Below are 27,597 nucleotides of genomic sequence, written 5' to 3' on the forward strand. Positions count from 1 at the left end.
TCTTGGGCATTGGTATGAAAGGAATCTCTCTATTTTGTGGTATAATAGATATGTCATGTCTGCAAAATATCCATATCGCGAGTCAAGGGGTCTATTATCATAGACCCCTTGACTCGCGGACTGTCACGAAAACGACTAAAACCGCCATAACATGTCCCCCCGATTCAACAGACTTTCATCTAAAACTATTCTCTTAAACTATGTTTATCATTGACATTATAATATTTACACATTTAACTAAATGTTCTCTAAATACTTAATAAAAATAGGACATTAATTCACATATTACACTCTTCTTAACAAGTTCACTTATAAATAAATTTGAAACAACTTTACATTTAAGGATTTTTAGTCATATTCATAATCGGTATTATATACATATATATTTAGTATAAAAAATAAAATATAAATATCTAGTGGAATCGAACCCACCACGATCGTATTTACACTCATATGCTGTTTCACTGTGACATGATGGTATCTAATATAGTACAATATATATATATATGTTTAATAATATTCCATAGAATCATTTTATCGTAACTTATTCAGCTTCACGTTATATCCCGCATGAAGGGGTAGGCAGAGGGAACATGCATAACGTGCACCATGGTGGTATTAAAAACTTAATCAATGATAAATTTACTAACCATTTTGGTTCATAATATGAAAGATATTATTTTCTATACAATGAAAATCAGTTCCTCGATATATCACAGATTGAATTAAATTATGAAATAACTTATAAACTATATAAACAATCTTCTTTCTGAGGTACACAATAAATAAAACGCCATTTTCCTTTCACTTATACTTTAGTCAAAATGTTAATTCTTATATAAAGAAAAAATAAACAATATGTCTACTTAAATGTATTAAAGTCGGGGCAAAAGTATTTTCGTATTTTGAATGTATTATTAGTAATCGAACTTCTTTGGCTGTACTGAATGACATTCTGAAGATGCAATAAAATTGAGTAAAATTAGTGCGGTTTACGGACCTAATGCGGTATCTATAAGATTACCACAAATGTTGTTCAAGTGAAACGCTTGAACAACATTTGTGGACAGTCCGGAAATTTTAGCGTGGAGGATGAGGTTAAATATATTGAAATATTTTCCTTTGTATAGACTATACGAAAATACTTTTGCCCCGACCTAACATTAAAATTGTCTTAGATAATGGTGAAATTTTCGGCCGATTTCAAGACATTGTTAAGCAGCGAAATTCAACGCAGCACTTCATATTAACGGATTGGGAGAAATACATATAATTCTGATATAATCATTCCCCCGAGTGGGAATCTAAACCCACAGCTATTGATTACCGTCCCTACAATCTGTCTTTCAACCAAATCTTTTTATGAAACACATTAATAAAATTCTTTATTCAATTAACGTTTTTACTTTTAAGCTTAAAAGGCGAGGTTCCAATTCCAACTTACTAAAATACAAGGTGAGGTCAATCTCTTTACACATATATAAATTAATATTCTTACACAGAAAAATAAATTATAAAATTATGTTATTTTACATAAATTTATAATTTCTAACAAAACATAGAAATTTTAGCATATCGGGATTTGAACGCGCCTTCGAACATAAAATCTCAAGCTTATTTATCAACTGCCACTTTGTATCGCTTTTAAATATATATTGTTAGCGTACTCGCAAAAAAGTGGGTGAATCTAGGTGAAAAACCACCTTTATATTTTATACGTTTTGTTCAACATACATACCATATTCAAATGTTCACTCCAAAAAACTCCACCATTATCAACATTACACTAAAAACGCACTATACACTATAATACCCATACATATCACTACATATACACGAAATTGAACCTACACAAACTTTGTGATAGCGACGATATTATGGGACCGTAGCCTTGAGCATTGTCGTACAACTCAAACAGTGGGGCCGCCACTAGTTTATAATTTTTAGGTACTGCAAATAAGGCCCTATCCTGTAATTGCACTAGAAACAAACGTTTGTGTTCCTTAGGTTTAGTTATATGGGGGGGAATGTATGGATACTGCGGTGGTTCAAAGTTCGGTCTCCACCAGTTACCTATAAAAAAACATTCTGTTAATAGGACACCGACTGTTAATGCGAGGGTTGTGGGAATGAATAAATTTAATTTAATCATTCTTGTATCTCGAAAATAGGCCGAAGAGTGGAGAGCAAATTGTTTCAACCCTGGTTCCCCTCCATCTACCCACCCTGCGAATGTTTTTTTTAACCTCGAGCTATAACATCCATATAAACCACACAATCGTCGAGACTTTGCGTGCTGAGCAGCGGAACTTGACATAACAAAGTGGACCGCCCTTGAACTAACAAAGTGGACAAATAAAAATAATTAAAATATAATCAATCCCTTTAATTATTATTTAAGCCCACAATCATCACAGACATTGTTTTGATATCAAATCACTTACCAATCGTATCTTCAATAAGCCAATCTTGCTTGACGCCATCTTGTCTCCCCAATGTCTCTGTAAGTAACCTCTTTAGACCTTCAATTTCGTCCTATAATTTATACAACAAAAAATAATTATATTAGGTTACTAAAAACAAAGTCTTGCCAGGTATGCAGTTAAATATTATGCTTCTAATCCTACTAATATTATAAATGTGGCAGTTTGGAAGGATAGATGTTTGTTAAACTTTCACAAAAACTACTAAATGGAGTTAGGTGAAACTTTTCAGGAATATAGCTTATACATCAAAATAGGTAGGCTACAATTTATGTTAACATTTTGTATAATTTGGCTATAATATAATACTAAGTTTAAGCGGGTGAAGTCGCGTTTGGGTCGATAGTCTATAATAGAACGTAAGCATGCCCGTGGTGTCGTGGTCAAATGGCAATGGCTATCTACTCTTACCGCAGATACAGTGAGTTACATCAAAATGATTAACGTGATGTACTATAATATAGCCTCCCTCTATAAATTGACTATTTAACAGAAAACATTATTTCCATCAACCAAAAAATCTTCACCTTAATGATAATAATGATATATCTATCTTAGAATGTAATATCTTATATTTTTAATTTAACGCATCTCGAAATTTACGAATAGACTCGATTTAACACTAAGTGGCGGCGGTGACACTACATGGCCTGGAGATTCCTTCAGTGAGGATCAAACTAACAATCACCGCGTGTCACTATCCATCTATATCTACTATACCTACGATGCTGTGATGCAATGACATAAATAAAAAACAATCAAGTTCTAATAGTAAAATAAAGATATAATATAAAATTGCCTCAAACGTTAATTTCCATACAATATGTAATGTATGAGCATTAAATTTGTTAAACCCATACATTTCTGAAGAGAAAGAGAATGTAGTGATGCATGCACTACTTTCTCAATTTCCTTCCATTGTATTCAATAATATAAAAGAAAGTAACTTATAAATATATTAAAAATCAAATCAACAGAGTAACACATGGTAAAGTAGACAGAGGAAACCTAGTATTAAGAAACTCCGTTCCTCATTCCACTGTGCCACAAATGGCCTAAAAATATATAAAATTGCCTCAAATGTTCATAAAATATGTATGTCTTATATACTCATACAATTGAAGAGAAAGAAAATGATCACAGACCAGTACATTCTTAGGTTCTCTCCATTTTATATAAAAAAAATTGAAATAAAAATATTTTTATAAAAAAAATATTTTTATATATTTTTATTTCATATTTTGCTTCAAATATTAGGTTTCACGAAATCTGTATGTATGTATAATTTTTATTTCATACATTTTGCTGAGAAAGAAAATATAGTGATGATAAAAAACAATTAAAGAGAATCAAAATCAAAAAAGTGATATCTAAAAAATAATATAAAAGTGCCTCAAAAGAAAATGTCGTGAAGATTTGTTACTTTCATAATTTCACTCCTTTCTAAAACATATAGGCCAAAATGATCTATGTGGCAATATGGTTTGCCTGCTTTATCCTGCATATCACAGTTTAAGCATAGGGACCTTACTGTAAAGACACTCCATTCACCACCCAAATTTCATGACATTGCACCTAAGAGTGGCAGAATATTGTGCTTTGTCTTCTTATGAAAGCAACTGTCATATATAAAGTAAGGAATTGTCAACGATTGTTAGGTAGATTTAAATGTAGGTAGATACTTATTTGCTTTATTAAATAATAATGTGAATTCAAGTGGGTAAGTTGGAATTATGTATGACAAGTTCAGTTCATATCAGGCTACCTAGCTAATACAATACTTATTGTGAACTCGAGTGTTTTATTTATGATACATATATAATAGCAACAAAATGAAAATTATTCTATATCCCAAGTTAGAAATCAAAAAAAAGTTCAACTAATACTGATGATATTTAAGAATTCAAAAATAATTAAGTTCAAAAAAAATCAGTTAAAAAAATCTATTAAAAATTTAAAATGCAGAGGTAAAAATTCACTTCAATTGATGAACTTCAAGTTCATTCTTTTATGAATTCAAGTTAATCCCACCACCCAAACCAGAAAAAATAAATGAATTCAACACAGTACCTCCCCAGGATTTAATTCTCCGCCAGGCAGCTTGAAGAAAGCAGTTCCAAGTTGTAAAAGCAGTACATGCGGTAAACCATGTTCATGTACTAAAAGTACACCTTCTACTGATCTGAAAACAAAGAAATATTTCTTTAAAACATCTTAATATATTATATTTCAATGGGGGCCTAAAATAATTACATTTCCTTTCTCTGCCAACACAGAGTATGGTGTTGACTTCCACAACTTAACACACAGCATCTCAAATTTGAGCAAAAAACTCTTTAGCAATGGAGAGCCGGATTAATTGCTATAGTTTTATAAAGGTAGGTGTTTGAATTCAAGTATGCTAAAATCTTTATATTTTCCACAATATACAGATTGCCTTTATCTATGCACAGTTTTAACTACTCTATAAAAGCCTAATACAATTAAAACAAAAACCTGTCAAAGCAGCAACTAATTCTCAAATCTAATGAGATGTTGAACATTCCTTTGGCTTATTATAAAAAAAATGGTAATTGAGTAAAATAGAATGAAAGAAACCTTTTTCTCATTTGGATATGTTTTTTGTGAGTGAAAAGTGGCAGATTAGCAACATTTAGTTGTACTTTTATAGTAGTAAAGGTTTATGTTATTGGTATCTATTCGCAACAGCCTCCCACATAACAGAGTACCCAGTAATATAGAAGGAAACAAAATAGAATATGTCACGGAATGTGTTTACCTCTGCTAATGTTTGACAAAAACAGAAATTAGAATGAAGTGAGCAGGAGAATAAACATAGCATGGAAAATGTATTAAGCATGAAAGGAAATTCTAAAAGGAAAGTCTGAGACTGAAAAATATTGTTAGGGATTCTTGTATCCTACCTTTTTTGACCTATGCTATTCAGACATCTACCAATAATATTAAGAAAAAAATACTATCTTCCTAGTATGCAATGGAAAGAATGATCCTTAAACTAAGAAAAAATGATATTGGAGGCTTTTTAGCCTAAGCAGACTATAGAGTAAAAAAAACAAATAATCATATACAACAAAACCATAATATATTACTGTAGGGATTAATAAAGCTAAATAAAAAATTATCTGTGACATAGTATGCAAATAGCTTCCTGTAAATATCTCAATAACTTAAAGCAGATAGTGTAAGGAAAAGATTTTCAGTGGAAATTACATTGAACAAATTCCACAGTAATAGTCTTTTTAATTCTGTTTTCTTACGTCAAATTGCTTTTAAGGTGATTAGCCCAACTTGCAAAATGTAGAAAGAAAAAAAATTGATCTAAGTTTTAATCAAAGAATAAGATTTAACTTAATATATGAATGTTAAACATATTCCAACCTATTCTGTTCAACATATCCTAAATACGCCATGAGTGTAGTAGTTTAAAATAAGTTAAATTACTACAAACAAACAAAACTTTGTATAAATTTATACTATTGATAATAAATTTTATCACGTCATCTTTAATTTTATTTTATTTAAATAAATATTTTAAAATCTTACCGTCTCATCCCAATTTTACTGAACTCTTCACGCATCCTTTGAAACCTGGCCGGTACCGACGCATCTTTCTCGAACAATGGTTCTTTCGTACCAAATGTGTAATTTGTTAAAGGATATAAGTTTATTGTTCTATTTATCGTTAAACTAACAGCGTTTTGACTGTTTTGGTGCTGAACGCCGGGGCGTGTTGGCCATTGCTTGTTACTTCCTTGTACTGTCGCCATCATGATTTTACTATTTTAAACGAATTTATAAGTTTTCTATTAAATAATTTAATATATGACGATTATTTCTATTCTTTATTTTGTAGAAAATGTATTTACTATAAGTAAATTTAGCGATAATATTATATAGTAATAGCAGTAATAGCACTAGCCATAGCTTCGGTCAGCCATTTAAGTATAAAATCATAAAATGACACAGATTATATTTTATGTCGTTTCCATAGATATTGAAACAGATAATTGACACAGAAAGCAATTTTTTTTGTAAAAGATAATTTAGCATTTATTAAAGGAAAAAAAAATATAAAAAAAAATAAAATAATAAATATTGTGTTTGTAACATAAGCAATTTATTCGTTTGGAAGCATGTTTCTATGTTTAATTTCTAAAGTTCATGATATTACACAAATTGGTCAAATCATCTAATTGGTTAGACAAATGTGTTGACAACTTGACACATTGTCGATTTACATTAACACAGCCAGTCATATTATAAACAGTTGCTACAGATAATAATATTAAAGCTAATCATTAAACATCTATGATAATGTAATATATATTCTAATCTCTTCCTTCGACATATATTTATATTTTTGTATGTTTGTATAAGTATATTTATGTAGGTATAGTAGGTACATTGATTAATATTATGTATATTTGTATGTGGCTTATTATTTTTATTAACATAATATTAAAATACCGCAGCCGAATCATTTCTTTTAACATCTCCTACATTCAAGGGTTTCTGGTAGAGATCTCTATTACAGATAAGTTATCCATTGTACACATTCTTTCTGTTATCATAAGTTTTCTGTACTTTCTTTCTTGTGTGGTACATAAATAAATATAAAAAAAAAACATTAATAAAATACAAAAAATATTTTTTATAACATCAATATTTATATTTTCTAAGCTTTATTCGAATTTAATATTCTCATAGCTTCTCTGTGACCCGAGTCACTTGCTCCATGAACTGTTGCAAAGTGTATCACATCGGTTGCTTCCCCAGCAAATAGAACTTTGGGATTCCCCTCAGCGTCTACAAGGGGTTTCCCGAGTACAGCTCTCGCATTCGGATACTCGTGTACGACTAAGCCATCGAAAGTGTACGTTCCACGAGTGAATGGATTTGAGTACCATGTGGATCTGAAAATAAACAATTAATAAAAATTCTTTTCACAGAAATAACCAGACAAGCGCGCGTCGGGCTCGCCCACCGAGGGTTCCGTATGTATGTATGCATCTTTTTGTAAATAAATGTAGAAATACGATTTTTTCAAGAATTCAAAGGACCGTAGATCTGAGTATAATTTGATAAATTTCCACTCGATATCTCCAAGCCTTCCTGAGTTCTTCCTGACTTTTAAAAAACAGACTCCCACGATTTTTGAAAAACATTCAATTCCCACTCGAGGAAGTGAAATATTTCTTTACGTTTATATTTCCATTTCTTCGCTCTGGTGTCGAGGCAAAGCGCGGCGTTAAGTTCTGGCACTAAACACGCAATGCCTCCAGAATTCGGTAGAAAGTGGGGAACGGTGTGTCTGCCTACCTTGCTGTGTGATGCAGGATACAACGTGAAGCTGATTAAAGATTTTTTGATTAAATTACATAATAAAAGTTAAAAATAAGATAAAACATTTTAATATGTTAAAATAGAAGCTTAAGTAGCTCCGTCCTCCATAAGGATGAATGAAAGAAATGAATGCCGTGGAGATGCGCTCTTTTCGTAGGATATACGGAGTCAGCTTAGCTGATCGAATCCGCAATATGTATCTCACGCAGAATGGCAAGTACTAGCAAGGATGTCACGGTGAGTATGAAGAAGAACGTGCTCAGCTGGTTTGGGCACGTCGAACGAATGAGTGATGAAAAAATGGTAAAAAAGATCAATGATGGAACCACGGTTTAAAATAGAGACTCTCTTACACGGTTTAACGGTTTGTAAGAGAGGTAGGGGGACTCGGTTACCCTTCGAAAGCACAGTATCAAAGATACTGGAGGAAGATCACGTAACAAGCATGAGGATTTCCCGGAGGGCATGTATGAAGAGGTTGATGACAGTGGACGAGGTAAAAGAGGTATGTAGAGACCGTAGCGTTTGGCGCTCCGTACTCTCTGACTACCCCGCTAAGGATAAAGCGTGAAGATATCTATGTATGTAGCAGCTTATGTTTTTTTTAAATATTGAATATTAATTTCAGCTTTACACCTCTACGCGATCTTGAGATGAATGATTCATATACGCTAAAAAGAACTGGTCTATAATATTAGTACTTTAGAAGTTTCTAACAAAGTCATATTTGTCCACAATTTTATAATAATCACATTTGCCTACCGTATCATCCCAGTGGGCTCCGGTATCGTCATATCTTTGCCCAAAAATTGACGCAAAAGTTCCATAGATTTATTTTTAACAACGTCTTCTGGCAATGATTCTACCTGTAAAGTAATAGTACGTAGGGTGATTTTTTTTCTTTTTGGATTTTCCACACCAGAGTCTTGTTTTGTCTATATCTTTATTGAGTATTTTTTTATGATTTAGAATTTACTCTAGAAGAATAATATCAATTTTATAAAAAATATGAAGAAACCGTTGCTCGAGTGTGGTTATGGTTTCAATGCCCACTTGGGATAATAAGATATTTAACATTTTCATTTTCTCGTTCTGGTAACGGTAAAATTCGGTGGAGAATGGGTGGGAAGGGTCTCAATGGGAACGGAATGTCTTAACACTAGGTTTTCATTCAACAAAATAAAACTAACGAATTTAGTATTTTCACCACAAGTCCACAGGGTCACCGTGTTTGAGGAACCGGCTGGAGTCGATACATCTCGTATTTTCGTCAACCAGGTGTCATTGCCAAATTTGTCTTTATCACCAGGTAAGTAGAACAACTTATAACTCTCGTCACGCACCCATCTTTTTGGGAATGAGAATATAATTTTGCCTATAAGTCCAATGACCACTTTGTCTATGGCTTGTATTTTGTCCTGTGGCAGCGATGGTGAAAACAGCGAGGCGTATCTGAAAATGTTATAATTATGTTTTATATAGCTTTTATTGATATTTAATATGTTCGTTTCTCGCTCCTATTCTTACATGTAGTTGCGACTAGAGACAATAGTAGAATAGTAGAGTCAGACCTTCGTTATTTTATAAAGCCTGAGAGTTTCTGTGCGCATACCCAACACCGGATATTAGGTAACTAAGATGCAAAAGCAGTACCTTATATAATATAATATATTATATATATAATAAAATCAATAAATAAATATATACATATTATATATATTTATTAATTGATTTTATTTCTTTGTTTTCTTATTTATTAAGTTATTTTTCGCGTCACTTTGCACCGCATTATGCCCGCTTTTAATTATATCCTTCCGGAATCTGGTTGCCTGGAATAGATCACTTATAGTGATAAGACCGCCTTTGTGTATCTTTTTAAGTGTGTAAAAAGACTTTTATCTATCTATCTATCTATCTAACTTTGGTTCAATTATAAAGCTCATTTTTTTTTATATTTTCTTGGCAGTAATAAGTATTAGAAATGACTTTGCACATTGCCAGACAATTCGTATGGTTTTAACTCACTGCAAAATCCTATAAGTTTTATGTTCCTACGAACATATTAAGAGTTTATAATATTTTTGAGGTAATGTTTGCCGAAGGAACCTGAGAACCTGGTATCATGACACACCGTTCCCATTACGACACATCCATTCGTCAATTTTCGCCGGGTTCTTTGCCGGAAGCATTGCGTGTTAAGACTTAAGAGGCGGTGGTTGATGACGTATAAGTATTTGTTCGCGAATAAGAAGCCCTTGAAGAGACCGAGAATATTAAGAAAATTTTATAAATACAAATATAATGTACTTTTTTACTAATTTAATGATTAATGCACTGATTTGAATTAACAAGTATAAGATATCTATTATGCTTTGTTTTGGTTATAATTTGAAATATATTTCATTAGAAGAAATGTACTAAGTCTACCTTTCTTTCAATACTCCAAGAGAGACGGTAACAATAACATTATCAGCTGTATACACGTCGCCATCTTTACATATCACCTCCACACTTCCGGTAGAGTTCCGCGGCCATTTTATCTCAATTACCTCTTTATTTAGTTTTATATCTAAATTTGGGTAACCAGGGCCATTGTTGTATTTATTCTGTTGGGAGGAAATAAAATTATTTATTACTATAAATACAGAATTTATGTTTGCATAAGCCTAGAATAAACACTACTACTACTACTACTACTACTTCATCCACGGCGGCTATCCACGATCCACTGAAACTCCCCCGAGTGGGCACAGCATGCCCAACTTGTCGCATTACAGTCACACGCATGTGCTTGTAACACGATTGGCCTCAAATATATAACCAGTCAATAATAAAATTCTTAACTCACCAATATGATATCAAAGAAGGTCTTGTAACCATGTCGATGCCAGGTCGTGGCGAGGTCCCCATCTATGTCCCTATACTGCGACTGAGCGCTGATGTCATTCCAATCGTTCGACGCGATATCGTTACTTATAAGTATATTTAACATTTCGAACGTTTCATTCAGAAAAGCCTCATCTTTCTGTACTTCCGCATGATTTTCTTTAATATAGTCGAGTAAGCTAAAATAAACGTAAATAGTAAATAACAAGTGAATTATAAACACAAAAACTCGATTTCATAAAAAATATTTATTAATGTATCCAGCCTCACTTGCTTCACCGAGACAAATCCAATAACGTATTATTTATCAAAATCAGTTCACAGGCTTAAAAGTACAATGGAACGTAGGAACGGACATACATACATACATGTTTTGATATGTGCTGTATTTCCCACAAAACACGGTAGGTAAAATGGGAACGCAGTGTCAAGATTCGTTCCCATTAAGACACTTCCGTTTCCAATTTCTGCCGAATCTTGAGCCATTGCGTGTTGAGTGACGTTAACTCAATGCAGCACGGCATTGAGTGCCTTGTGACTAGAGTAAAGAAATAAAATAATTAAAAATGTCAGTTTCTAGAGTGGGAATAGACACACAACCTGTCGTAATTACAGTCGCACTCTTGTGTCCTTGCGCCATGATTGGCCACTTTCTTTTAAATTTTAAGCTATAACTAACCTTCTAGTTATATAATTCCCCAAAGCTTCAGGTTTTTCCGCTGGAACGATACCAACAGATCCTGAATGTTCATACAAGTCGGCTATCAAACTGGTGTTCCCAGGGGTTCCGTCAGAATTGTACACTACGAAGCCCTGAGTTTGTGGAAAAACTGATATGTTGTGAGTAACTGCACTTTCGTATATTCTGCTGTAATTTGTGCCATGGATCCTAAAATTGATAGCGTTTATTAACTTTCTCGGATACGATCACCACTTCAAGGAAGCAATATATGTTTCCTCGTTATCGTAATGATACATTATGCATTATTTTGAAAATAAATTCGGCGGTGTGCAAAGAAAGTGTCTTTACATTACACTAAGTTCCCTCTGCCTATCCTATAGAGTACCACTCTATATATCAAAATGTCAATGTAATAATTGATCCTTAGATTTAAAGCAAGAAAAAAGTATAACCATAAAAGCTTACCATTCTGCACCTTCTTCTACTACACCATCTCCAAATGGAACAGTTTTTACTCGACCACCGATTCTGTCCTGAGCTTCTAAAGCCAAGACTCTCTTCCCAGCTTTAGCTAGAGTGGACGCCGCAGTCGCACCTGCTGCCCCAAGACCTACTACTATCGTATCATACGATTTAGGTACGGGCGACCTGTTGACAAAAAAAATTAAATTGCAAAATTATTTATTTTAGGCCGTCACGTTCTTTCACAGCGTAGCACAGTAAAGTGTTCCCATGTGCTTTCTCTGGTAAAAAGAAAATACGCATCGTTGAGTTTCGCCACCTAACACACAATAACAAGGGAACGGAGTATCTTAACGCTAGGTGCGTGTGTGTACGTGCTTTGTTATAATTCGAGAAACAGTGTAAAGCTTAACAGGCAAAAAGCGATAAATGAAATATCACAAGACTCGATAGTTATGGAGCTTAGTCACATAATGTCACTAGTCTCCGAACCATGGGACCAGTACAATACTGGAGTGGCAAAAATAAAAAACACTATTTCGTAAAAAAAACATATTGGTTGTATGGGAGCCCCCTTAAAAACTTGTTTAATATATGCAACATTATTAAAATATGAATATTGAGCAAAAAGTAGTAAAAACATTTCACGTTTTTTTATAGAGTCATCCTTAATATTTATGTTGTTCAGTATTTTTTGTTATAGCATCAAAAATTATTTGTGAAAATATCAACTGTCTAGCTAATACGATTCATGAGATATAGCTTAGAGACAGACGGATGGATAACGCAGTCTTAGTAACAGGTTACCGTCCGCCCAGTCCACGGAAACCTAAAAAAAAGATTAAAAACTCATTGGCATTGAATTTGATGTATTTGTTATCATATTACATAATATTGTAGACCTTCTAATGTGTATCAGTCACCTATGAACTGCAGAATTGTATATATTTGTGAGTATCGCTTAGAGATAAAAAAAACAATAAATAATATTTATCGATTAATCCAGAAGGTTTGGCATCGATCATTGTTTTGCCTGAACAAATATTTTAAATCCGTTTCCCATCAAAATAATTCCGTTACACCCATTCCGCGAAATTGTTGAGGTTTTGCTTGTTCAGTGTCAGAACTTGACGCCACACTCTGTCCCGGCACTGGTCTGGTCTTATTATTTCTCTGATAACATATGATAGAAATAAAGCGTGACGCTATAAATATTGGGAGATAATCACATACAGTATAAACATTTCCAATGGAGTGTGGATGAAGGCGTTATATGAAGCAAAAGTTTACGGTGGTCATTTATATATTTAAAATTTTTATCTTCCTAATGCTGCTGACCAGAAAATCAGGAGGAATGGTGTTAATACATTCTTTTCCGTACGTTTGTAGTTGGCGGAATTCAACGCAGTATTTTTTCGAGAGGAGAAATGTAATGAATCTTTATCACGAATTAAATTAAAATTAAAAAAATACATACGCATATATAGAGACGAGAAAGGACAGTAAAGAAATCTGTAGTATCGCCCACATGGTCGTCAGTGTACTGAATGACCTACGAGACATACAATAAAATAATACGATAAAATTAGAAGTTTGTTTATTGTTATTTATGTAAGTATATTATATAATAGTAACCGTTGTGGTGCGGAGGCATTTTTTCTGATTATAAACGCGACGGTTGTAGGTTACATTTCCATTCGGTGGAATAAATCATTGGCATTTCCCTTATCCCTCCTCTTCAAATTTCCGATTTTTATCATGTTAATTAGACGAGACTCAATACTCAACTTTTCTATTAAATCAGCTTAACACTGTATCCCACACACAGCAGAATAGGCAGAGAGAAGTGTTAAGACACTCCATTCTCGCGGAGTTCTGGAGGCATTGCGTGTTGAGTGACGGAACTCAACAGCGCGCCGGAACAAACCTCATTGTGGGCAGATTTGTGATCGCTGCACAATAAGGAAATTGACTCTTCCGTCAATTATCTTATTGTTATTCTGTCAGAAAAAAGTATCCTACCTACATCAGGAATGAATTTATTATTTTATCTCTATGCAGAAAATATTTGACGCGTCCTAAAATCACGGTAATTTTATTACTTTTCCCTTAGCTTATTGGGATGTCTCTCTGGCTTAAATCTAATGTTATCACACTTAATATAGACAAAAGTAATGACTACATTTGCTTCACTATAAACAATAGAACTCAACCCGGATCTAATTTTAAACTAGAATTGCACAACTGCCTGTATAGTAATACTTTTTTGTGTGATTGTACCGCATCGATCCTGAGTAGAGTTTCTACTACCAAATACCTTGTGTAATGCTTCATCAGCGTTTATTATTGCATCCACACATAGACTTTACAAGCACGAGAATTCGAAAACTTATATGGATTATTAAAAATTTGAGGAGTTACAAATAAGACAATACTAATCCAAATTCCAATTCCATACATACAATATCTCAACACAAATTGATGTTGTAATAAATGAATCCCAGCACTCCTCAAGAAACTGTTCATGTTGAAACTACTTCAATAGTTTATTTTGATCATACACTCCTGTTACGAGGTCCCCTCCGTGCTAAGTACTTGTATAAGGCATGTTTAACCGATAGAATGCAAGACTCGACTAGGAACGAAAAAAGCATCTCAAACTCGCGCTCATGTTCAATATCAGAGTTAGGAGCTGTTTATAATTACGGACCTAAGTTTGCAAAGAGAAAAGGGTGGTCTTTTAGTGGTACGAATATATCATCGGAGGATTTGGACCAGTGTTTTTTTATAATAACTATTGCTTGTTGGTTTGTAATTTTTTAAGATAACTATTGCTAATTTCTACTTTTACTACAAAATAAGACATACCTTAATTTCAATTATATTTTATATGAAATCCTTAAAAATATATTTGTATTATTAACATTCAGCTTTAATTAATTAACTCATTAGTAAGTGATAAAAATATTTTTTCCCATTTTTTTATTTCTTTCTTTATTTTATTTTTTATTACCAGAGTAACGTTTCCTACTTTACTGACAAATCTAGAAAACTTAATAAATAAGGGAACGGTCTGGAATGTCTGGTTTTTGGTATTAAGTAAAAAAATATATTACTTAAATTTTATTATTCTCACAAAAATGTTTTCTTTCTATGTTTTTACATATATAGGTACTTAGTACGTACATAACTCAAACCTTATTAGAGTTCAATATTCTCATAGCTTCTCTGTAGCCAGAGTCACTGGCTCCATGAACAGTTGCAAAATGTGTGATATCTGTGGCTTCGCCAGCAAATAACACTTTGAGATTCCCCTCAACATCAACGAGGGGTTCCCCGAGTGTTGCCCTCGCGTTAGGATATTCTTGCGCCGTTATTCCATCATATGAATACGTACCACGTGTGAATGGATTTGTAAACCACGTGGATCTGAAAGATAATGTCATTCTCAAATAAAAAATATTTAACATACTCGTATAAGAATCTTGCAAATGTGAGAAGAAAGTATATTTTTTAAAGTTATCATAGATGAAGATGAAAAAATAGATGATAATCAAGCTATAGCTGTGTGTGTAGGTTGAAAAAAAATCACATGAGCTACGTCTGTGGCCAAAAAAACAGAGTTCATGTTGAGTTAAATAATTAACGCAACGTACTCGTTCATGGACAATTGATAGTACATTATAAATATATTTGTTAGCTTCACACTGCACAAAGCATGGTAGGCAGAGGGAACCCGGGAACCTAGTGTTAAAGTACTCCGTTCCTATTACGGTACTTAACATCTACTACTACACAAATACACACTAAACGGGGCCGATCTGCCGTTTTTCATTTTTTAAAAAATATATAACGGATATTTCTTATTCTATTTTACCTATACTTGTTCTATCCTAATTCCAATTCATTCCTAATCCTCTATTCTAATCATAATTTTCTTATTTCCTCAACTTTCTTAATTCGACAAAAATCCTTAATATATTACCTTATCATTCCTGTTGGTTCAGATATTGTCATATCTTTGCCCAAAAAATGACGCAACACCCTCATTGCTTTCTCCTTCACTACATCTTCTGGCAATGCTTCAATCTATAATGTTAATTAATAAACAAGGATCAGTCATGGCGCAGGGCAAAAAGTGTGCCTCTAAACCGATTGGTTCTGGTTTCGATCCCCACTCGAGGAAATGAAATTTTTATTTACGTTTATATTTTAATTTCTTCGCTAACATAGGGCTTATCAAATACTGAATACTTTACTTATTGTTTTTTTATAGCTTCACACTGTATCCCGCCCAAAAGGTGATAGGCCGAGGGAACCCGGGAACCTAATGTGAAGATACTCTGTTCTCCACTTTCCACCGAATTCTAAAGGCATTAAAATTAAGATATTAAATATTTTATTTCCTAGGGAGCGTATCGAACCCACATTCAGGTAAGTACACTACCTGACTATGTCATAATTTGTTAGAGTTGTGAGATCAGAGTTATTTACCGCTTTCGTGGCATCACCAGATGTCCACAGGGTGAGAGTGTTGGAGGAGCCAGCGGGAGTAGTGGCATATCGCATTTTCTTCATCCACGTATCGTCACAAAACTTTTCTTTATCTCCAGGCAAATAATAAAACATATAGCCAGTATTGTTCCACCATTTTTCGGGGAAAGATAATATAATCTTTCCAATGAGACCGAAAGTCATTTTGTTGATGGCAGTTATTTTGTCTTCTGGCAGTGAAGGGGAAAATATATCGGAATATCTAAAAATATATTATTTTATAAATAGAACTAAAGTTGGGAACGTATGTGTCTTACTAGTAACGGAGTGTCTTATCAATAGATTATTGCGTTTCCTCTGCTTATTCTGCTGCTGTGTGTGGGATGCAGCATGAGGTTAGCATAAATAGAATTGTTATAGACTTAATATATATATATATCAAAATGATTGGGTTCCTGAAAATCGTACTTAATGCCGGCAAAAATTAATAATTCTTATAAGTATTTTCTATTATAGTTTACTACTAGAAGCATTCGTACATATGTTTATAAATTAATACATTATTATTGTTTTTTAAAACATTACGTACCGCTCCTTTAAAACTCCAAGAGAGACGGTAATAATAACATTGTTAGCTGTGAAGACGTCGCCATCTTTACAAGCCACCTCCACACTTCCGGAGGAGTTCTGAGGCCATTTCACATGAGTTACTTCTTTGTTCAATTTTATATCTAAAGTTGGCCAGCCTGGGCCGTTTTTGTAAGTATTCTGTTGATAAAAGTGAATTTCGGGAAGATTTAAATGTATAATTTTCCCTATTAAGTACAGTTTTCTTCACAACCTGATATCTTACTCTGAGCTAGTCGACGCAACTTTATAGTTAACGGCAGTTAACGGCAGCTACTACCTTAAGAAGAGCTCAGACAAGGAAAACCTCACTTCAAAGTAGGGAGAAAAAAATATTTTCAGGATTTCTCTCAGGACACTTAAACAATTAATGAGACCAACTGGTTTTACTAATCGCTCTGGTAACGAAGCAAAGCGCGGCGTTGAGGTCGACCACTCAACACACAATGTCTTTTATATTCAGCGTAAAGTGTGGAACGCACGTGTCTTAATAGGAACGGAGTGTCGTAACACTTTATGTTTACCAGATTAGGTGAAGTTAAATAAAAATAAATTTAGAAAAACAAACGAGAAATTGAGTATATTCGAGGGCCGTAAAGAATATGTAAAAATTGCATAAACGAAAATGAATGAATATAAAGAGCTCACCAATAAAATATCAAAAAATGTTTTATAACCATTTCTGTGCCACGTCGTGTGTTTCCCGCCATTCAAATCTATGTACGAGGATTTGGTATTTAAATCGTTCCAGTTATTAGTTGCATAATCATTACTGATCGCTACGTCCAGGAGCTCCAGAAGTTCATTTATAAAGTATTCGTCTTTGAGCACATCTGGATGATTTTCTTTTAAATGATTCATTAAGCTGAAACATGTGAATACAAATTTTATTTAGACCCATCTATTTAGACCCGTCCAAGAGACGTCGGTTCAAATCCCGCTACGTTAAGATGTTATGATTCCAAAAAAGATTTTCGTTTCTAAGCATGGAATTACATTTTAAAAATGGTAAAAAATAGTTTTACTTTACTTTAAAGTTCTATCTAAAGAACTAATAAAAATGTGAACGTGTTAGGATATGAACCTGCATCTATTGGATGCCGTACAAGCTACAAGCGAAGTAAAATAAAAATAGGCAGTTGGCTTTACGCAATTAGTCATTAACTCATCACATATCACATTGCGACTAAATGAAGTTTTTGAATTTCATTACATTTTAGCGTTAAAATCATCAAGCGTTAAAATCATTAATCGAAGACGGCTAGGTTCTTCGATTAATGATCTTACCTCCTCGTTATGTATGCGCCTTCACCTTCACTTTTGTCTGGCTTACTGTCTGCAACGTCCATGCAAAACTCCATTAACTCCTGAATCAATGTATTATTTGCAGGTCTGCCATCCGAGTTATACGCTTGCATATTTAAATCTTGCTCCCATACTGAGATATTATTGCTTATAGCAGTTTGATACACTCGGCTATTTTCAGTTCCATGTATCCTAAGAATTTTTATTATATAATATTTTAGACTACTTTTAGGACTTATTGACTACCATACAATACGGCAAAACTTTATCAAAAGAGACTTAGTCTTGCTTTATTTGTTTTTATTAATCTCTTACCATTCTGCACCTTCCTCTACTAAACCATCGCCAAATGGTACTGTTTTCACTCTCCCACCAATTCTGTCCTGAGCTTCTAAAACTAGGACTTTCTTGCCAGCTTTAGCGAGCGTGGATGCTGCAGTAGCGCCTGCTGGTCCTATGCCAATTACTATGGTGTCGTAAGATGAAAGTAGGGGTGATCTGATTATAATAGAAATGTTAATTAATTTTTCGGAACAAATAATTATTTTGCAATATTGTGCTTAACTTTAATTCTGAATATATTTTTTGAAACCAAAATTTCACAGGGACGTTTGCAATCGTTCTTATTACTAAATGGACTACCTTCAATTCTTGAAGAAGGAACTCAATATTGCTCTTAGTGTCATGTCAAATCCTCAATGGTCGAGACAGTTATTAAAATTCACATACTGAACTGAACTTCACATAATTGTATTGAAAACTTTCCATCATCTACATCCTATCGCTTATTTCTACAAAAACCTAAAGCGAGAAATTTTTCGTAAAAGATAATTACTTATTTACTTTAAAGATACTTAGTTCACTGTTATTAATCTAAATGGATTTATTTTGAATATAAATATAAGCCTGAGCCTACTCATTTTTGATTCACAATATTTGCATATATCCAATGTTATAGACTGAGATCCCAGAGCCTCTAGATCTATATTATTTAGCAAAGCTATAATTTTGAAAACAATTAGTTTAATATGTAAAGACAGTATATAGTAAGATTTAGCGCCAAATAAAGGTTAACTCTTAACGTTTCTTCTTTAACTTACGTTAAAGAAGAAACGCTCGTGTTTAAATATATTTTTTTAGAATAATGTAAAATATCTGTTGTGGGCCCTATATGTGCCCTTTGCGTGGGCTTTGACTCGTGTCAGGCGTCCTAAAGGTTGCTTAAAATTAAGGCAAACTACGTTATTCAAGCAAGCCTAAATTTTCCTCTTATAAGCACCCATACCAATTCGATGGCTCAATCATCCTCCCAGACAGACATGTAGGTACCTCGCTACGCTAAAGTGACCCAGGTCTGGGGTCCCTGGGATCTTGGGCTATTAGCTACATCACTTCGGACTGTTATGGACGTGCTATCTATCTTTGACCTCTGAACTAATGATACTATGATATTAGATTGTTGATTATACGTTCGCCACGATCTTACTTTGTCGCTGTCAACATTTCTACTAAAGCCGAGGAAAAATATTATTTTAATAACTAACTACCAACTTTTAGTTTTTACTGTTTTATTATGTCATATCTGTTTATATGTGTTTCTCTGTGAGAAACAGGTGTGTAAGAAATCGTCGTGTTTTTTACACTTTTTGGAGAGCGGGCATCCTGAGATAAAATTATTTGATAAAAAATTGGATATCTAATATATATTTGGTTACTAACTTATTGTTTTTTAACGTGACGCTCGCGCTGTAACCCTCACATAGGTAATTGGCATTTACAAATCGGGCAATTTGCCTTGTTACCAGAGCGAGGAAATGAACACATTAAATATTCCATTTTCTTGATCTGTAATTGAACCCACAAAGCAATTTTAAATTGCGTAATTATCTACTAACTTTTGAATCTACATAAACATATATTTATCGATATTACAGAAATTTTAAAGAAAATTTGTCCACAAAATTTGTAAAATTTAATGGGAGAAAAGAAAAAAGAAAAAGTCGAAGTTGGCAGCCATCGTAATGCACAAACGGGGCAATTGTAAGTTCGATTCTCGCTCAGGGAAATGCAATGTTTAATATTTTAATTTTCTCCCTCTCTCTGGTAACAACGCAAAGTGCGGCATTGAGATCGGCCAATCAAAACACAATACCCCAAAAAATCGGAGAAAAATAGAGAAAGAAAGTGTATTAATGGGAACGGAGTATCTTAACACTTCATTTTGCTCTGCTGACGCTAAAAAAGTGACTTACGCGTTTATAGATACCAGGAAGCTCAAAATGATGATCAGCCCTAGCGTCTCCATCGCGGCGGCGAGGTCAACTAAGCTACAAATGTTATTTACATTACTCTTATATGTCAATATTTTATAAATATTTACATGTCGTTATTTAAGTTTATATCGTCATGTACAATTATTTATTTATAAACTATGTTGTTATTATAGTTGTATCAAAGGTCGAATGTAGGGGAAGTGGTCCTTTTCAAGTAAAAATGACCTTCCTTGCAAAGCGCAAGAGATTAAAAAAATATATATATATAATATCAACAAATAATATTAACGTCAACAAATTTGACGGAGAGTGACTTTATTATAGGAGAGCACAGTTACTTCTTCTGCTTAAGTTGTTATGGCGTTCGGATTATGTCCATGGTGCATGGACCAAAAAACTAACAATAAGTTCTCAGGCGAACACACTTAGAATAGAAACTCCGGACTTACGGAATACACAGAAATGGCGGGTACTAGCGAGGTACTAGCGAGGATGGCAAGGAGAGCACATGAGTGTCACGTAAAAATCATGAAGTTCGTAATTAAGAGTATTAAATGATCGTTTAGTCCAAGTAAACGAAGCCGCGGACAGATAACGATATTAACGATATTATATGGCTAGCGATGAGCAAACTACGGCTTAGTTCACCTTTTCACCGCGATGAGGGCGCTAGGGCGGTTCACTGTTCTGAGCTTCCTAATCTGTATAAAGGCGTGAGTCCCGTTTTAACATTATAATTAATTCTATATCCCATCAAAAACATAAGTAGTAAAAAATAGCCGAAGTAATTTAGATATGACCTAATAAATTGTTGAAAGGTATCTCACATCCAGTTCTCGCATTGACATAGGAGATACCATCTTTAAGACAATCGCCACATCATTTTCTTTTATAAAATAAATATATTTCGTATAATCGAATTGAATTTTTTTATAAATGGAAACTCAATCGTCTGGGTGTCATTTTCGTGATCTAAGATCGTAGCATCATTGGTTCAGAGGTCATAGACCAAGGCCGAAATGATAAAGCGTAAATACTTAAGTCTATGTAGTGCTCTATCATTTCCGCTCTATGATAGATACTGACTAAAGTGTCCCCAGCGAAACTTCAAAAATCAACAAACACATTTTCTCAAACAGGTTCAATTATTTTTTTAAAATACATCTCTATTCACAATGTTATTGTACACGACTTCATTTGAAAAAATATTACAAATTAAACATGTAATTACCAATTATATCATTAGTATACGAATACTTACATATATTTTAAACAGATCACCCGCGCCTTCATTGTATGACACCATAGTAGTTGGTCTAGGACCAGCAGGCGCTACTGCAGCATCCACGCTCGCTAAAGCTGGCAAGAGAGTCCTAGTTTTAGAAGCTCAGGACAGAATTGGTGGGAGAGTGAAAACAGTTCCCTTTGGAGATGGACTAGTAGAGGAAGGTGCAGAATGGTATGTGCACGCTGTATTACACATATACAATAGTATGGAAAAGGAACATCAAGTAAAAATAAATAAATCCGTTCCCTGCCATAAGCCATTGTGTGTAGAGCAGTAGAAGTCCGCGCCGTGACCACCGTACCAGACCCATTACCACCGCATTTGCAACCACACGTGTGCAGTGGTATATCCTAGTAATAAGAGATTCATATAAGTTTATTTTTAATACAATTTTCATTAATATCATAGGACCCAAGGTCTTGTATATATGCGTGCGTGCCATATGCACACATGCATATGTGCAGGTCATACATATGCACGAATATATACATTAAAAACTTCTACAATACCAGATCTCATTGGTTTAATTTTGGACTTATATTTAGTAAATGTAAAACCTAAATATAGTCTAAAAACGTATTACAAAAATTTTCAGGATACATGGAACTGAAAACAGTCGTGTGTACCTCGCTGCTGTAAGTAACGACGTGTCGGTGTGGGAACAAGACATAAATATCCAAGTATATAATTCAGACGGCAGACCAGGGAACAACAGCTTAATTAATGAGCTGCTGGAGTTCTGCACTGGCGTTACAGACATTAAACCAGACAAAAGCGAAGGTGAAGGCGCTTATGTAACCAGGAGGTGATTATAGCATTGTTTAAAAACGTATTTATGACGAGTGGCCGCCCCCAACTATATATATTTGCCAGGAATATTTCCATACTATTTTGACTTACAACAATTATCATTAAAATTTAGAGCCAATATTTTTGTAATTGCGAACTGCTGCTGCAGATAGCTAGTATTGCGGAATACGGTACGGTTTTCCGGAACAGGAAAGTTAACAATTTCAATATACTTCATCACTCCCTCGACCGGAAACCGACCGTACAACTATTTCTTTTAAAGTCAGAGACTGTCCTTAAAGTTAACTTTAAAAAATAATAAATTAATATATTTGTGCACATGTTTAATTTCAGTTTAATAAATCATTTAAAACAAAATCATCCAGACGTACTAAAAGATGATTATTTTATAAATGAATTTTTGGAAGTAATGAATGTCGCTATCACGAATGATTACGCAGCAAATGATTGGAATGATTTAAACGCGAAATCTACATACACAGGCCTGGGCGGTGGAGAGCGCACCACGTGGCACAGATATGGCTATAAGACATTCTTTGATATTCTTTTGGTGAGCTTTATATTCTTAACATTTAGTAGTATGGTGTTATTCGACACTAAATAGTAATTTAGAAAAGAATAGAGTAGGTACATATAAAAATTGAAACAATAAATAAAATATCCGATTGAGCCAGAATTTGGATTACGACTTCAGTTGTGATGTCAATGAAATTACATATTCAATATTGATGTTAATCCAAAATGGTGGATTTCAAATTTTTACTCTACTCTTTATTTATGTACATATCAAACGAAAAGGCTTGAATTGTAAAATACAATACACCATGATAAAACCCAGAACGTTTGTTTTTAAAATGATATTTTAATTTATATTTTATTTTTGCTTGAGTAGGCAGAGAGAACGTGCTGTTGAGACACTCCGTTCCTCACAAATTCCATTCCGTTCCATTCGTGGAGCAGGGGCACAAAGAGTGCTGCAAAATCTACTGTGTGTTCGGTCCCCCCTCGAGGAAAGGAAATATTTATTTGAATTTATATTTTCTTTTCTTCGCTCTGGTGTCGAGGCAAAAGCGCAGCGTTGAGTTCTGCCTCCAGAATTGAAAGTGCGGAACGGAGGAGTTTTAGCCATGTTCTTATTTTTAAAGAGTACTTATGACTTTCTTTTCTGATGATCCTCAAAAATCTATATCTGCTTACATCTTTGTTGGTTTACGATTGCTTGTGAAAATTTTTAAATTTTGAAGTTAATAATATCAACTTTGTCGTGATTTTCCTCTTGGTTCAACGTTACTTGACGAAACTTAATTTTTCAATAGTAACAAGGTCTACATTATTCGAAATATACCTAAAATTCGTATGTACCTAATATTTTTTTCCTATCACTTAAAACAAAGCATGACACAATAAGGGGATAGAATTATTTTAACTTCCTCGCTCTGGTAACAAGACAAGCAAAGCACGACTTTGAGTACCTACTCTACCAATCCTGCTATATGCGTGATACCGCTTGAGGTAAATAATATATTAAAAAAATCTTCTCAACAGAATAAATACAACAACGGCCCAGGTTTTCCAACTTTAGATATAAAACTTAATAAAGAAGTAGTTAATATAAAATGGCCGCAGGACTCCACCGGCAACGTGGAGGTGATGTGTAAAGACGGCGACGTGTATACAGCTAACAATGTTATTGTTACCGTCTCTCTTGGAGTCTTGAAAGAGCGGTGTGTTATGGTTATGACAAAATAATTACCTTCTGATAAAACTAAATAAACCCGTGATTGTAACGCACCGGTTCTAGTTTTAGTTCTCAATCGAGAGAATTCATTATTACTGTACAAGGCACTACCTTCTCCATTTTCCGTCGATTTTATGCTACATTATTATAGAGGGATGGAACTCAGTACCGCACCTTCTCTTATTATCATAACGAGAAAATGAAACTATTTCACTCCCTCGAGTAGAAAACGAATCCACCACCGTTGCGTTTACAGTCTTTGGGTCTGTACCACAGCGGATGTCAAATATTATTAGTCATGCTTGTATGTGAAAGACGTACCTATACGTTCGGCTATACTTACTCTGTCTAAGAACAATTCATCATCAATTTTATATTCGACAATAATATATAATAATGCTTATACATTTTTCTAACCAAAACTTAATTGCGTTTATTAAAATTATGACGAGTACATTGACAATCAATTTTCAGGTATACCAATCTATTTTCGCCATCTTTGCCAGAAGACAAAATAACCGCTATCAATAAGATTTCTTACGGTCTCATTGGGAAGATTATACTTTCTTTCCAAGAGCAATGGTGGAAAAGTAATGGCTATTTATTTTATTATTTGCCTGGAGATAAAGAAAAATTTGTTAATGATACATGGCTGACCAAAATACGAGATGTCTCCACTCCAGCTGGTTCCTCTAACACTATCACCTTGTGGACGGCTGGTGATGTTACTAAAGTGGTAAACAACAGAAATAGAACAGAGACATAGCATGGTAGACATAGCGGGATACAGCGTGATGTGGAAAAGATCTAGAAATATCAAAATAATTAATTTCACGCTTTTTCTCGTGTAGCAGGTTACGAAAAGATAGATAGAACCCTACTTTCTGTGTAGTTTTCTAATGTTGGAACGCAGCACCGTGTGTTGTCTACTAGTAGATTTAAATAGTTATAATCATTCCCATGGAGATCGAATCCCCAGCCAGTGTCTTTTCTGTCGCTGTCCCACTGAATGACGAGGGTCTTAACTAATTTATTAACTAATATCTATAAATATATATTACTATAGGCTGAATCATTACCAGAATACATTGTTAAGAACAAAGCTATGAAACTCTTGCGTCAGTTTTTGGGCAAGGATATGCCAATATCTGAACCAACTGGTATCATAAGGTAATATAATATTCCATACTATATATAACAATATATATCACAATACTACGTTAGTCCAGTCCTTTTTTCTTAGCTTCACGTTTTATCCCTAGCGAAATACTCTACAATTTCTGCATACTTTATACGCCTCATCCACTGTCATAGTACTCGTCAAACGTGCTCTCCTCCTGAGTGAGAGGAGTCCTTATGCTTTTTACGTGACCTTCCTCCAGTTTCATTGATACTGTGTTTTTGAAGATCAACCGACTTCCCCTTCTGTCTTTTCTTACTATACATTCGCTAACACAGATAACGTAGCGTTAATTTTATAATCCGATTTAATATTCACAGAAAACGTAGACTCACAGAATCTGTAATACTTACAAATTATTAAAAAAAAAAAAATTGATTTAAAAGTAATTGATTTAAAAAATTCCTAAGTTTCCTCACACTTACAGGTCCACGTGGTTTACAAATCCATTCACACGCGGTACATATTCATACGATGGTTTAGCGATGCAAGAGTATCCAAACGCGCGGGCAACGCTCGGGGAACCCCTCGTTGACGTGGCAGGAACTCTCAAAGTGTTGTTTGCGGGAGAAGCGACAGATGTCTCACACTTTGCAACTGTTCATGGAGCAAGTGACTCTGGTTATAGGGAAGCTATGAGAATATTGAATTCTACTAAAAAATGATTTTTCTATATGCTGTACATACATATGCATAGAAAGAATCCAATTTGTGAAAAATAATAAATTCTATAAATATTTTGTGTTTTATTTAACACCAAAAACATGTCTACACAACTCACGACCTAAATGTGTACGAAAAAAAAAGTGGAATATTTGTTCAAAATCACTCTCATTTAATTCTTATAAATTAACCTAATACAGGAAAATATGAGACCAGATCATTATTGGTTTTCGAGAAAGATATTCGACGATATTGGTTAATAACGACCTTGATTACAATATGACATCAATATTGTCCTGAAAAATAAAAAAAATCTAGTAAATGTCAGATTCATACAGCAGATTCCTTCAGTCTTAAAAATGTAAGGTAATAAATAGAAAAAAAAAAATAATTTCTTACAATTACTGAGTAGCAAGTATATTGGCAGTGGCAACAAGGTGCGTGCTTGCAACGGTTGGGTTATGCCGCTTTTAGCCTATACTTTTGGCATTGTAAGATGGACGCAGACTGAGTTAGACTCCGTAGATCGCCAAATACGTAAATTGTTGACGACATACCGAATGCACCATCCGCGTTCGTCTGTAATGAGACTGTATATCCCGCGTAAGTTTGGAGGTCGTGGCTTTTTGAATGTCAAGAACCTCCATAACCACGAGGTATGCAGTCTTAGAGAATATTTTCTCAAGATTGACGTGGATATGCACAAGGATGTGGTAACAGTTGACAAAGGCCTTACTCCTCTTTCCTTGGGCAAAGAGAACTGGCGTCGGCCTGTAGTATTTACTACTTCTGATCGCATGGCTGTACGGAAGAGCAAGGAGCTGCATGGTAGATTCCATAGAGCCCTAGTGGGCCAGGACGTGGATACTGCTTCATCATTATCTTGGTTACAGTTCGGGGATCTTTTCGGAGAAACTGAAGGTTTTGTCTGTGCAATTATGGACGAAGTTATCAAGACACGGAACTACCAGAGACATATTATGAAAGATGGCACTATCGACATCTGCCGGGCGTGTCATCGACCTGGGGAGTCCCTCAGACATATTGTCTCTGGTTGTTCTCATCTTGCTAATGGTGAGTATTTGCATAGACACAATCAAGTAGCCAAGATAATACACCAGCAACTTGCTCTTCAATATGGCCTTGTAGAATTGGAGGTGCCTTACTACAGGTACAATCCCATGTCAGTTCTTGAAAATAGCCGTGCTTTGCTCTACTGGGATCGGTCTATTATTACTGACAGGTATATTGTTGCCAATAGACCTGATATAGTACTAGTAGACCGAGTGGCGCGCCGCGCAGTGATTGTTGACGTTACTATCCCACATGATGAAAATCTCGT

The 27,597-nt window shown here is 34.3% G+C and overlaps 5 protein-coding genes across 6 annotated transcripts in view; 2 read left to right on the forward strand and 3 right to left on the reverse strand.

Moving 5' to 3' along the window:
• Positions 1-27,597, forward strand: part of LSm-4 (COMM domain containing 5 Like Sm protein 4) — a 50,714-nt gene that overhangs the window by 12,637 nt on the left and 10,480 nt on the right. The gene's annotated exons all lie outside the window — the stretch shown is intronic.
• Cpsf5 (cleavage and polyadenylation specificity factor subunit 5) lies at positions 797-6,449 on the reverse strand. The gene is made up of 4 exons (XM_085187208.1): positions 6,048-6,449; positions 4,554-4,665; positions 2,445-2,535; positions 797-2,073 (listed from the first exon to the last, which is right to left on the reverse strand). The coding sequence occupies exons 1-4, from the start codon at positions 6,272-6,274 to the stop codon at positions 1,826-1,828; spliced, it is 678 nt and encodes a 225-aa protein (XP_085043334.1). The 5' UTR covers positions 6,275-6,449; the 3' UTR covers positions 797-1,825.
• Positions 6,296-13,455, reverse strand: LOC146538645 (spermine oxidase-like). Its single transcript, XM_085187199.1, has 8 exons — positions 13,355-13,455; positions 11,881-12,063; positions 11,413-11,622; positions 10,696-10,912; positions 10,275-10,453; positions 9,038-9,299; positions 8,610-8,713; positions 6,296-7,417 (listed from the first exon to the last, which is right to left on the reverse strand). Exons 1-8 carry the CDS (start codon positions 13,438-13,440, stop codon positions 7,180-7,182), a joined length of 1,479 nt encoding a protein of 492 aa, XP_085043325.1. The 5' UTR covers positions 13,441-13,455; the 3' UTR covers positions 6,296-7,179.
• On the reverse strand, positions 14,988-20,707 carry LOC146538646 (spermine oxidase-like). The gene is made up of 8 exons (XM_085187201.1): positions 20,556-20,707; positions 18,619-18,801; positions 18,286-18,495; positions 17,647-17,863; positions 16,961-17,139; positions 16,372-16,633; positions 15,863-15,966; positions 14,988-15,306 (listed from the first exon to the last, which is right to left on the reverse strand). Exons 1-8 carry the CDS (start codon positions 20,606-20,608, stop codon positions 15,069-15,071), a joined length of 1,446 nt encoding a protein of 481 aa, XP_085043327.1. The 5' UTR covers positions 20,609-20,707; the 3' UTR covers positions 14,988-15,068.
• On the forward strand, positions 21,132-26,329 carry LOC146538647 (spermine oxidase-like). 2 transcript variants are annotated; one of them, XM_085187202.1, is made up of 8 exons: positions 21,132-21,289; positions 21,853-22,035; positions 22,460-22,669; positions 23,008-23,224; positions 24,220-24,398; positions 24,887-25,148; positions 25,479-25,582; positions 26,020-26,329. In XM_085187202.1, the coding sequence occupies exons 1-8, from the start codon at positions 21,237-21,239 to the stop codon at positions 26,255-26,257; spliced, it is 1,446 nt and encodes a 481-aa protein (XP_085043328.1). In that variant the 5' UTR covers positions 21,132-21,236; the 3' UTR covers positions 26,258-26,329. The 2 variants fall into 2 exon arrangements, with proteins under 2 accessions (XP_085043328.1, XP_085043329.1); XM_085187203.1 differs by lacking the exon at positions 25,479-25,582.

Source organism: Heliconius melpomene, chromosome 6 (genome assembly GCF_056956725.1).
Source record: "Heliconius melpomene rosina isolate 202511_hmr_F chromosome 6, ASM5695672v1, whole genome shotgun sequence".
In the NCBI taxonomy this organism is placed as follows: Eukaryota; Metazoa; Arthropoda; class Insecta; order Lepidoptera; family Nymphalidae; genus Heliconius; species Heliconius melpomene.